This window comes from Protopterus annectens, chromosome 2.part2, assembly GCF_019279795.1.
Source record: "Protopterus annectens isolate FY-2018-M chromosome 2.part2, PAN1.0, whole genome shotgun sequence".
Taxonomy (NCBI): Eukaryota; Metazoa; Chordata; order Ceratodontiformes; family Protopteridae; genus Protopterus; species Protopterus annectens.
Genome location: NC_056730.1, coordinates 482,146,424 through 482,160,251, shown reverse-complemented (window position 1 = coordinate 482,160,251; position 13,828 = coordinate 482,146,424). Strand labels below are relative to the sequence as shown.

Genomic DNA, 13,828 nt, shown 5'->3' with positions numbered 1-13,828 from the left:
GACATATTACTTACACCCTGTATTCTTTTAGTGAGGAACCTCTGTGGACTTTCCAGTTGTTGGATATGCCTGGTTAGGTACATACCAAAGGGGGCATTCTAATCAATGATAGGTCTCATGAATGCCGAATACAGTGGAACAATGACTTCCTTGGACTTAGAAGCCATGCCTGCAAGCTTCACCTTTAAACTCTTAGCATCTTGGAAGCCAGTAATGACAGGAGGTATGCGTTTGAAAACTTTGTGAGCACATTAATTTCCCTTGCTTTTTCTGGCATAAAGTAGTATTTACAGGTACTCCCACTCTTCCACTCACTCATTAAGATTAGTTAAAAATGAATACAGCTAGAGGTCCACATAGCTATGCATCTCATTTTCAAAGCATCCCACTATTAATTTATCTATCCCTTCTCTAAATTAAGTAACCTTGTATATGAAAAGGGGTGACAGGGTTTATTTACTTAGGTTTGATCTGCAAGAATCCATCACTGTGTTTTTGTATCTGAAACACACTTGACTTCTCCATATTGGTCATCATCAACACATTGCCATTGAAAAGACAGCACATTACTTTCATGTCTCCTACCTGTTAATCCATTAATCTTTTTGTATTGCTTTACGGTCTGTGCCATCTGTTGTATGGACAAGGAGAGTATCGCCAACACTAGGAAAGTCTCAGCGTAGTACCCCTATGTAGTTCAAACGATGTCAACAGAAAGCCTGCCACTTTTACAGCTGATTTTAACTACCCACATTAAAAATGTACCAATTCACAAGTTAATAAGATCTTCAATTATTCTGAGCTAATGCAAACATAATTATACACATCTAATGATTTGCCATTTTCCTTGCAAAAAAAGGTTACTTTAAATGTTTCATTTTGATTCATATTACTTAATTAGTTAACCAGAAACCAAGTGTACGGATAGCCAATGCTTCCTTTGTGAAGACAAAACAACCAAACCACCAACAGGTAAGTAAGCAGGTCATAATGCTTCTGGAACTGGGTGAAAAACAATTTTAATGTAAAAATTAATATACGTCAAATCTGATTAAGCACTTTCGTCCAAAAAGTTGGACTTCATCAGAATTAAAATTGTTTTTCACCCAGTTCCAGAAGCATTGCAACCTGCTTACTTGTCAGTTGGTGGTTTGGTCACATCATCTAATTTACTATTGAGGGCACCTTGCTTCAGCTGATGACATGAAAAATTGACTTATCTGCAACTGGGAAGTAAGATACTTACCCAATAAACTGAGAAGAATTAGAAATGATAGCATCTTAAAAGAAAACATGTTTAACTATATCTGATGTAAATGTAGCTTTTTAAATCAGTTTTATTACTGAGTGACCTCAGAGGGGATTAAATATGCCGGAGGGGAGATGCATGAAACTTGCCATTTTGACAATTTTATGATTTTTTACCATTTTCTGCCACCATTCCAAATGCAAACATTTCTAACTATAACCAATAAGCATGATAACACAAATGAAAAATAAATCAAACTGCTAAACATGCAGCATTGTTTCTTCATGGAAAGCAGCATTTAAACATTGAAACAGTAATGTTGCAATGAAATCTTAACCATAATATAATTTAAATAAATAATTTCAGATATGTGGTACTTACTCTGCACACAGAAAGAGCTAGTGGCTATTGTTTCACAAGCATAACAGGCTGTGATATGCTTTCGTTTAGTTATTCTCACTGAATCACAAGGCTCCTCAAGCCTTCATAGGAGGGTACTAGGCTATTGACTCTAGGGCCTATATAAGCTTAGCCAAAAATGTACCCTGGCTTTCGCCACCCAAGAAAATTATTTTCCTGTGCCCCTGTCGAGCAGAGCCACAGAAGTGATCCCCGGGGTGAATTTCCTATCTCCCATCCAATCATCAAGATTTTTCTTGAAGAGTGCCAATGAGGAGCTCTGTTTGACATTGATAAGTAGTCTGTTCCAGAGTGTGGGAAGTCTCTGGGACAGGAATCTATCCCTCCAGCATGTTCTGTTTATTGTGCTGATAAGGTTTAGGTCCCTAGAGCGTGTAGCTTGGAGGGATTGGGATTTCTTTAAGTGGAGCATGTCCAAAAGCTCTGGGTTTGACATAGCTTTGTATGTAAGGCAGAGATCGCCTCTGAGTAGGCAATATGCAACGGAGTAAAGCTGGAGTTTTCTGAGACTGTCTGCGTAGGGCATCTGTTTGAGGCCAGTAATCCTCTTTGTGAGGTATTTCTGTGGCATTTCCAGTTGTTGTAGATGTCTTGTGAGTTACATACCAAAAGGAGCATTGTACTGTATAATGGGTCTAATGAGTGATGAGTAGAGGGAAACAATGACCTCTTTTTCTGGATGAGAAACCTTTTGTGATGAGGTGAGCCACGTAGAAGGATTTCCTGACCACTGTGGCGATGTGATTATCAAAGGAGAGACTACTGTCCACCTGTGTCCCAAGGTCTCATCACATTTTCGACGTTAAGTAGACTACCAGCTATGTGGTAGTTCATGGGTACAGAGTTTTTACCAAAGGGGATGACAATACACTTTTTTGGCATTAAGCTTCAGGCCATGGCTTTGACACCAGGCATCTGTCTCAGTGAGGCCCTTTTGTAGTATGTCCACATCGTTAGGAGTTTCAATTATGGCTCCTAGTTTGCAGTCATCTGCAAATTTTGGTAGCCAAAGACCTTCTGTGTTAGCCTGTACTTCAGAGAAGTAGAAACCAAACAGAAGAGGACTGAACCCTGTGGTACTCCACTTGTCACTGGTCTGAAGTCGGATTTGGAGTCTGCTACTTTCACAATGTGGGTTCTGTCCGTGAGCCAGTTGGCAACCCATCTTGTGACATAAGGATTTATACCCAGTTTAGTGAGCTTATCTATAATTCCAGAGTTGGGGATGGTGTCGAAAGCCTTGGCGAGATCTAGATAAGCTGTGTGAACCACCTTACCCTCAATCTATGGCTTTGGTGACTGCTTCAAAGAAGTCAATCAGGTTTAGGAGACATGATCTGCCTTTTACAAATCCGAACTGGGTAGGGTCCAGAGTTTGGAGATTACCAATGTCTTTGTTTATGAGTTACATGATGATACGTTCCATGACCTTGCAGACCAGGCTTGTCAGGCCAATGGGGCGGTAGTTCCCGGGGTCCGTCTTGACTCCCCCTTTGTGGTGTGGGATAACCGTCGCTGTGTGCCATTCAGTGGGCACAAAGCCTGAGGTGAGGCTATGACTGAACATGGTACTTAGGTAGGGTGCCAGTTCATTCTGTAGTTAGTGTAGAACGCAGCCTGGGATATTGTCAGGTCCCATGGATGCTGTGTTCTTGGCTTTGGAGAGTGTGTTTATTTACCTGTGCAGCCGTGATTACAGGAACTTTGCATTCTTCCGGTATAGAGATGGGCCCTCTAGGGGGTGAGAGGGGGGTAAAGTTAGCACTGAACCTATCTGCTAGAATGTTGGCCATATCAGATGGTTCTGTATATTTAGTGCCATTGTGCTGTAACTCAGAGCAGATCTGAGTGTTCCCATTGAGATTCTTGACATAGCTATAGAATGATTTGTGATTGTCTTTAGAGCCAGTGGCAATTTTGTTTTCGTAACTAGCTTTGGAGGATTTTATGAGGGATCTCAGCTTCTTACTGAGGTTGACCAGGGCGTTCCTCCAGTCATGGGATTTTACTCTTTTTTGCAACAGTTTCTTTCTTCTGTTGTAGAGTTTGTTTATGGCACAGGGCCACCAAATCGGCTTCCTTTTTTTGGAGGATAGCATCTTGGTTCTATTAGGGACAGCATGATCCATGCACTCGTATAAGTGCTTATAAAGTGCACGTGTTGGATTCAGCAGTTGAAACTCTATTGCCCGTCTACATGGGTGCAAACAACCATACGCTCCGCAAGGATGGCATGCAGGGTCAAGCCAACAATGCAAACCAAACAACCAGCAAAAAACGATAGTGAACACGCAGTAATGAAGAAATAATGATTATTTATTTATAATTTCTTCAAATCCAGACCGGTTTTGGCTATTCAGCCCTTTTAACCAGTCTGGTTCTAGCTGTGTATCATGGGCGGTTGAAAGTCTGATTTCAAAAATTTGAAATCAAGTGATCTTTGATCTCTGAATAGCCAAAACCGGTCTGGATTTGAAGGAATTATAAATAAATAATCATTATTTCTTCATTACTGCATGTTCACTATCGTTTTTTGCTGGTCGTTGGTGGTTTACACCGTCTACATGGGTGTCATGTGTGAAGTTGGCTTTGGAGACGTTTTTTATGGTGGTTTCCCTAATTGGGGGTGGGGGAGGGATGTGGATGTCTAGGGTGATTAGCTTGTGGTCGGATATGACCAATGAGGAATTGACCTATGGTGTGGAACACCATTTACCCATGTTGGCCTGGTGGGGGTGTGAATAAGTTGATCCAAGGCGTTGGAATTTATGAATTACAGAAAACGTTGAGCAAAAGAGTTGGTACATGAGTAGTTTTCCCAGTTAAAGGTGGGGTAGTTGAAATCGCCCATTATTAGAGTGTTATGTTGTACCTTAATACTTTCCAGTGTATCAAGAAATGAGGAGTGGGAATCCTGGGGCATGGTGGGGGGTCTGTAGCAAGCTACAATTTGGACTGCGATCTTGCCCAGAGTTAGTTGCACTTGGATAATCTCGGATGCATTATGCTGTTCAACTAGCTTGGAGGTGTGGAGATCCTTAATGAATATGGACACGCCTCCACCTTTAGTGCTTCGTTCTGGGTTAGGTGGCCGAAAGGTGTGGTATGAATTATAGCCTGGTAATGCAGGGGTGTTCTCTGGAGCTTTGAACCAGGTCTCTGTCACTGGACAGATGTCGATGTTCTCCATTTTAAGAAGTGTCTCGAGTGAGTGCATTTTGAGGTTTAGACTTCTAGCATTGAGTAGCATTACCCTCAGATTTTGCTTGCTTGTACCGGTTACGGTGGTGAATTTGTCATTTGAACCTTGCCTAAAAAAGGCACTATAGGGGTGGCAAGAGCCTTAGCCATTATCCGGAATTCCAAGGGCGACAGGTGCAAGCCATCTCAGGCAAAGTATCATGGTCTGTCGATCATGTCATCCCAGGCAGACAAATACTGGATCCCCTTAGAATGACACTAGAAGCTTAGCCAATTGTTGAAGTCAATCATTTTGTCTGTATTCTTCATGCCTGTATCCTATTTTAACTTATTTTATTTACTATTTCATAACCTGGGTAGAGTGTTGATCCATGTTTCTGTATCATTTTCGGACTCAGCTGATGTGTGAACGCTCATGTGTGTGTGTGTGTGTGTGTGTGGGGGGGGGGTTACAGACCAGAATAAAAGTTAAATTACAGGCTAACAACTGAATCCACACTTCAGGTTGCACTGATAAAAAATTTGTTACACAAAAATTAGATTTATTTACAAGGTGAATGCATCTAAGACTGTAAATGGGTGATATAAAAAGATACACTGGTGCTTACCTTACAGACACAAGGTGCAGGGTTTGATTCTCACATGGGGTAACTGGCTAGGCTTAAAGTGGCCCACAATGGCAGTTAGCCTAGTACTAATCTATGAGCCTAAGAGCCTAAATACAGATGTTATAGGTACAAACCAGTTGTTTTAGATTACAGACCATGTAAAAAGTGAAACCAGTCATGATGCTTTCATTGCTAAAGCAATCATACAATACTATGCAGTGTACAGCAAAATGGTTATGAAAGAACAATTCCATTAAAGTGCCTTTAAATGGGATGGGATTTGTATCTAATCCTGTTTCTGTTAAAAACAGGAGTAAATGTATTAATTTTGTTTCAAAGTGAAACAAGGTGAAGTACAAAGTTGTTTCAGGATCAACATAAGAAAAACACAATATGTACATCAAGGCATTTGATTTCATTCAAATAAATACAATGTATGCAAAATCATAAAAATGTACACTCACATGGAATTCAATGCTAAAATGAAAAATTTCTCTAACATTCTGTATTAATGATATAACCAAATGTTTTACTTTTTCAGGTTTGAATCATCAAAATACCTCAAGCAGCGCACAAACAAATTTAACTATCAAGACTTTTTCCGGTAGTCCAACAACAACTAGAAAAGGTAATCCTCCGAATACTGAGCTTGAAATTTTAGATGTGAAGAATGACACAGCAAAATACCTTGCAGGTCCCTTAAGCACAAAAGTGATTCCAGCAGCATACACAGTAATGATTATTGTGGGTGTGCCATCAAACATTATAACATTATGGATGCTCTTCAGCCATACCAGGTCTGTGCCTACAAGGATGCTTCACATCAATCTGGCCATTTCAGACTTCTTGTTTTGCCTCATGCTGCCATTTAAGACAGCCTACCATCTGAATGGCAACAACTGGGTATTTGGAGAAGTCATGTGTCGAGCAAACACCATCATGTTTTATGGCAACATGTACAGTTCTGTCTTCTTCCTTATGCTGATTGGTATTAGTCGCTACCTAGCCATAGTTCATCCCTTCACCTACAAGAGTCTACCAAAACGTTTCTATATCACAGCAGCATGCATCTTGGTGTGGCTGATAATTTTTTTAAGCATGTTCCCATTTGCCTTAACACATCAGCAGTATAAAATAAATGCTACTCAAAAAATCACCTGCCACGAAGTACAGCTGGACACTGGGGAAATGTCACATTTTCAGCATTATTATTTCATTTTTTTGGCAATTTTTGGATTTTGGATACCTTTTGTAGTACTCGTTTTCTGTTATACAGCAGTAATCAGAACACTATACAACTATGACCAGAAATGGCTCTGGTACGTCAGACTCAGTATCTTAGTCATTGTAATTTTTGCAATTTGCTTCATGCCTAGCAATATTCTACTCATCATTCACCATATCACAAAGTTTCAGTACAATCAGGACAATATGTATAGCATATACCTCATTTCTTTATGCCTGGGAAGTTTTAACAGCTGCCTTGATCCATTCATCCATTTCACCATGATCCAGCTGACAACTCATTCCCGTTCAGAACAAAAAATGTTTCAGCTTTCCAAATTAGTCAGTTCAGAACATTGATGAAAGCAAGCACCATGCACTGATACTACTCTGTCCCGGGGGGGGGGGGTCATAACAAAACACTGGGAGAAATGAATTAGTATAAATAGCCTGAACGTAAGTACTCAGTGCTGTGTACACTGCTGGTGGTGATGAAAAGCAAGACAACACAAAAAAAAAAAAAATCTAATACACGAATGACTATGAACTGAAAAAGCAATGTCATAAGCTACACTACTCCACAGTTCTGAGGCCAGTGCTTCTTCTGAAGAAAGAAAAGACCTGAGCTCAATACAAACACATGCACATGCGCGCGAGCGTGCGCTCGCATACACACACAAAGCAATGCTGCTAGTGGTTTGTAGTTATACAAAGACTGACTTATTTTTCATCAACTCAGTGACATACAACTGACACCATGCATTCACACTATCAATAAAAAGTATAGCACTTGTACTGAGGCACTGATGACCAAAAGGAGGGATACTTTCATAGTGGATTCAATAATGCATCTACAAGATGGGCAAAAGTGTGTGAAACAAAGGCAGTGGATGGGAAGAAAGAATAGGGCATGACATAATGAATTTTGAGAATTAGCTTTGTTATGTCTATACCCGATAAGAAAAAAAAAAAACTCTGGTAGAACTGGTGACACAAGTGTTAAGGCTAAAACGTATAAACTGATGGGTATATCTCACAACCCTTCAACTCTCAATTATACTTTATTTTGGGGAAGAGTTCCTCCTTCTGCTTTGGAAAAAAATGTTATTCCCCAATGACAAGTTATGACACACATTTAAGGATTTTAAACAAAAATCAATGCATAATAATAACACCAGACACCTTGGGCCAGATTCTAAAAAAAAGACTTGCTTTCACTAACACCAGTGAGGGAATTAGTTGGGAGGATGGCCTAATGGTTAGGGTGTTTGCCTTACAAACACAAGGTGCAAGGTTTGAATCTCACAAGGGATAATTGGCTAGGCTTACAATGGCTCACAAGGGCATTAGCCTAGTACTAATCTACGAACCTACACTGGGGCCAGATTCCAAAAGACATGCTATCAGAGCAAGTCACTTATTGTGGCCTGTACCCCTTCATATTCCAAAAACCCCTGAACTATCTCCAAAGGTGCACTACCTTGAACAAGTATAAGAATATGGATCATTGGAAGTAGAAGGTCAATCATTCTAAAGATTGTGTATATGTTGTCACTGGCCATCATCAGTCCTAACTCCTCTCTCAAGGATGGTGAGGCCAGTTAATCCCAGTGTAAACTAGAGGGTACCCATCTAGCCATTCATCTAAATGAGAATAAGGAGTCACACTGCTTAACCTTTAGGGAAAGTATGTTCCAGAATAATTTACATTTGTTTTCCCATATTGCACTCAGACGATCACAATTGCAATGCTTCAACAAAAACTTGAAATGCCGAATTCCAGTACGTTCAAAATAAATCCCAAATTCAAAAATTCCTACCGCTCGGGACTTAGGAACAAGTGTTAACATGGATTGAGAAGGGGGCAAGACTTGTCAGTTGGACATATTGGTATTCAACATTTTCAATGTTCGTACTTCAAACTTCACTCAAAGTAGATCCGACAGGGTGCAATATGGATAAATGAATGTAAACTTTCCAGAACAATGGGAGATGCTGGGTGATGTACCTGTTCCTCCAGCATTTATTTAATGAAAAAAGTTCAATAACAAGTAATAAGATGTCCAACAAAGGCTGAGGATGAGTCAGTTTAATAGAAAAACACAAATGTTACCTGCAGTGTCGGATTTGCTGAGAAGGATAATACCCATCTCTAAAAGCAGAATAAGCAAGACACTGATAACCCCTCTGGAATCTACAAGGCACTATTGTAAAGAGAGAATGCTTACAGCCTCCCCTAGTAACTAAGAAGTCTGAGTCTAGTGATCTTATTGTCAAATTCCCTTGAGGCCTTTCGAGTTTTATGATGTGTCTAGAGAAGTATATATCAAAGGGAGTGTCACATTTAATAATGCACCTGACAACAGACAAATGCAGCAGAATGATCACTTTGTATCTATCTGAAATACCCTTTGCAATTAGTGTAATAAGTAAAATTTCTGGACTAATGTTGATATATAATGACAAAAGGAAAGGGCATGCAAGTCTCTGATCAATTTTTCTTCAGAGAATGGGGTGTTGCCAATACTGTAAGCTGAAGAGAATGTTTCTTTGCCAAAGGATAAAATACTTCATTTCCTGACATTCAGTTTTAGCCAATTTTCCACACACCACATGTTTAACCTCTTTCTCAAGTATATTTACACCTTCAGGGTTTCTGACAATTGCAACCAATCTGCAATCGTTATCAAATTTGATCAGCCAAAATTTTTGGTTTTCAGTTTTAAGGTCAGAGATACGGATACCAAAACTTTAAAGGACATAGTATGATTCTCTGTAGAACTCCAATGGTCACCTTGGCTCTGTTTGAAAAGGCAACTGCTACATGTGCAGTAGTGATGGGTGTTCTGTCTCTAAACTAGGAGGCTATCTTACCACAGAGATCAATGTTTATGGCCAACAGCATTTATTTAATTTTGCCACACTGTATGGTATGAAATGCCTTGGCAAGACCAAGATAAGCATTACTGTACAGCATGGCCACCCATCTATCTCTTGATTGACCTTGAAGAAATTCACAAGGTTCAACAGGCAAAATCTAGCCTTAAAATCAAATTTGGGTGGGTACAGCCTACCTAAGGTTTTACTACAATAATTTACAAGATGGGTTACGATCCAGTCCTTACTTTTCAAATCAGACCGGGAAGGCTGATAAGCCTGTGGTTTCCAGGGTCATTGGTAACTCCACCCTTATGGAGGGGCATTACTGCTTCTGTACACCAGAAGTCATGAACATATCCTGCATCCAGGTTTAAGGTGAACAATTTTAGGAGAGGTTCATCTAGTTCATGCTTGACACTATTTCTTAAGCAAACTTGTATGTCACCCAGACCAATTGAGGAAGTATTTTTGGTCTCGGAGAGTACCTTGACAGATTGTTCCTATGTAATTCAAGGGGAATGGGAGCGATTCTTGGATGACTGGGATAGGGGATTCAGATGGAGAAGTTAGCAGAAAAGTTATTTGCAATATTGATGGGATTTGAGTGGGGGACCCCCACTGTGGAAATGTTCAGAGCAATGTTGACTGTCATTTCTTAGTATTCTTACATAAGTAAAGAAAACGTGTAGTTACCTTTTGTCTTGGAAGCTAGTCTCTATTAATGGGCTGCTTTACTAGTCCTTACAGTTCTTTTCATTTTTTTTTTGAGAGTGCCTTTATATTTTCAAAATGATGAGTTCCAGTCTTATTTTACATCTTAAAATTTAGAATAGGAAAAAATTGACCACCTAGAGGATTTACTTTTATTTACATTTATTTAAATAGTAAATGTTCTTGAATTTGCCAAAGTAGGCATACAAGTTGTTAGCATACATGTCAGTATATTCAAGGTGATCAGTATATTCAAGGTGAACAGTTGTAATGGGAGAACTGAGATTTTGTCACATAATTGTATAAGGTTCATCTTTTTATAGTTTTTAAAACATTGATGAAAAGAGGAATGGGAGTTTTCAAAGTAAATGTCACAAACTGGCAATCAGACTTGACTGTAGATGGCAAACTAAGGTGATGGAATGAAAGAAATCATGTGAGTAAAGAACAGATCAAACATAATTTGGCTTCTAGTGGGTTTGAGGATAACTTGATCCAGGGAGTTTTTGTTCACCTAGTACAAAAATCTCTGAGCATACCCTACATTAAATGTGTAGGAGCTCCAGTCATGTGAGGGGCAACCGAAGTCACCAAGGATTACAGAGTTATTGCTTATAGGAATTTTCATCTAAAGCTACCAGAAATAACAGCCTATAAATTGGAAATTGACCTTACTGGAGGGTTAACAGGAGTTCCAAGAACTCCTGACTGATTATAGTCTCTCAAAATGTAGTTAAGACAGCACAGTTAAGACAGAAAATCATTAAGAAATACTTGGGCATGTAACACCATTTTACGATTAATTCTGTTCTGTGTATAGACAATCTATTTTCCAACAGTGCTTAATGTTAAAATGTACAATTGTTGTACTATGAAGAGTATTTGTAAATATATCATACCACAGTGCTTATAAATCTACATTTTGCTTGTTTCATCAGGTTCCTGTTCATGACATACAAAAATCATAGACCAGAGCCAGTAAATGCATTATTAAAAATTTCAGAACCACTTTGCGTTGTGCACTCTCATACTAATATCACACACACACATATATATTTCACAAAGTAAATGTTTTAAGCTAAACACCATTCTTAGAAGGTCTTCCAGAGGAAGGAATCTGGAAAGCCAGTGTGCAATATAATTATGAAATAGCATATGTGCAAGCAGTGTGAAGGAAGGAGGATTCGTCGCATTATATTAATCTATGCAATACTGTTTGTTGTTCATGAAAACGTGGTCACAAGACAGGAAATACAGACAGACAGAATTCTGCAACTAGTGACTAGGGTTTTGAATTCTGCCAAAATGTTTCTCCTTACTAGTTGGGTCTGTTTTAATAAAGTTAAGAATGGTGAAAAAAAAAGAAGCATAAGTACAAGAAATAAATTGCAGTTACCTAAAGAAAAACAAGCAAGTATGGAGTATTTTCAACACATTACCTGTTAATGCAGGTCTGTTCCTTACTTTTAGTTTCAGTCTAAAACATCAATGTTTCTCTTAACACTTAAAATTATCACTTAAGACATAGGCAAACACATTAACAGAAAAGAAAAACATTTTTCCATTTAAATACAATATACATCACATATAATTTCCTTACTATCATCAGGCCAACATTACAAAAAATGCTGAATTACTGCCTTTCCTTAAACCTCACTCCTCCTCCTGAACATTATTAAACATGTATTGTTCCCACAACTTCCATTTGCTTTTATGCAATTTGCTGCTTACCTTTAAGATCCCTCTTCTAATTCTTTTATCTCTTTTACAATATTCAATACTTAAAATACAGTTGGTGTAGACTTTGATTTCCATTTTCTAGTAATTGCTTTTTTTGGCAGTCAAAAGAATTAAACTTAATAAGGCTTTATTATGTCTAGGTAATTCAGATCCTGTACCCAGCTCACAAGAATCATTTCCTTACTTACAGTTATTTGCTCTTCCAATATTTCTGACAGAGTACTCTGCATGCAACTTTGAAAATCTGCCAAGTCATTACACTCTCAAACATGTGTTCCCAGTTACTGCTTTCTTTTCCATCACACCTTTAAAATTTGCTAGCTATCTCAGAAAAATTCTTTGAAGTCTGCTTGGGGCATAAAAACAGCTGTGCAAACACCTCAAAGTAGATATCCTAAACCTTCTAGACTTGGCCGCATACTTGGGAGTCATACATATGTCTTCCCATTCTTTTCTTGTAAATCACTTTTCCAGCCTCTGTTTTCAATCTTTTCTAAACTTTTCTGATTGATTCTTATAGTTATCATGCAATATTTTACATGCCTTATTAGCTATCCATTTTTTTAACAGCTGCTTATGTTCTAGATTCAAATAAAAACTCTACCAGAGCAAGTGTTTCACTTAAAATTAAATTATCCCTTTCTCTTTATACTCTGAGATCAAGTCCTAGAAGGGAAAGCAGTCTCTAGCCTGCAATCCAAATGTCTTCCTGGCTTTATCTTCCTCAATTACTTTTCCTGCTTGAGTTATTTGCTCCCAATATCTTGGTTCCTTTGCCAGATTTCTCCAGTAAACTCCAGCCCTATCTTGACTATTTTCTGTACCTTACTCGCAGTCATCCCTATTGGCAAATTCTCCTTTCTCCATTCATGGGACGGCTTAGTTCAAGAATACTTTCTGCTACTTTATGAATATAATATTCTGTATGGTTATTATTCTCCTTAAGGATCAGCATCCAAAAACCTGCTCTCTCTATAACTCAAACTCCCCCTCCTTGTTTCATCATCATCCCTTTCCACTTTGAATTATAACCTTCTGCTTGTGTTAAGTTTGAGTCATAACTGTGTATTTATAAAATATCCTCAAAATCAGGTAAACCTAAACCACCTTGTTCTATTTGAAGGAACAGCTTAACCCACTTAACTCTTGCCCCCCCCCCCCACATAAATTCCTCTGTTTATTAATTGTCCACTTCTCTTTGGGTTGGTAAATGTATGCTGAGCCATACACAAGACTAGAGGCAGTAAAAAAAATGTCACTGCTTGTATCTTAATATCAGTATCCACAAATAAAGAGTTTCCAGTTTCTCAATTTTTGTATTATCTTTTTAGTTTATTCCCACATATCCTTAGTTACCACAAACAGAAGCATTTTAATCTATACTCCTAAATAATTCATCCTATCATGTCCCCATTAATATGGGTACTGTTGAACCAATTTGTGAGAGTACATAATTTATGTCTATAGCCTTTGTTCTACCTTCTTTAATTTTATATTCAAAAAGACATAAAACTGTTTCAAAATGTTCCACAATACTGAGATGTCCTTTTCTGGATTTATCAAGTACAAAAAATATCATCTACAAATAAAGCCAACTTTTTTTGATTACCATACCAATTATATTTTGCACTTTGGAGTCCCTAATTTTATTTGTCAATGGCACTAAACATAAAGAAAATATCAAAGGGGAAAGATGACAGCCCTACCTGGTTCTACTATTCAAATACAACTTATCTGAGAGGAACCCTTCCACTTTAATTCTTCCTTCCAATCCTTCTTGTATCTTTCTAATTAA

At 38.4% G+C, this 13,828-nt stretch overlaps 2 protein-coding genes across 2 annotated transcripts in view; one reads left to right on the top strand and one right to left on the bottom strand.

The window, feature by feature from the left end:
• Positions 1 to 7,942, top strand: part of F2RL2 (coagulation factor II thrombin receptor like 2) — a 118,418-nt gene extending 110,476 nt beyond the window's left edge. Inside the window, exon 2 of the mRNA XM_044063966.1 lies at positions 6,020 to 7,942. Within this exon, the coding sequence (XP_043919901.1) occupies positions 6,020 to 7,062 (1,043 nt within the window). The 3' untranslated portion in view covers positions 7,063 to 7,942. The remainder of the gene's footprint in view (positions 1 to 6,019) is intronic.
• Positions 1 to 13,828, bottom strand: part of IQGAP2 (IQ motif containing GTPase activating protein 2) — a gene marked incomplete in the record, with an annotated part of 4,327,392 nt that overhangs the window by 1,959,851 nt on the left and 2,353,713 nt on the right.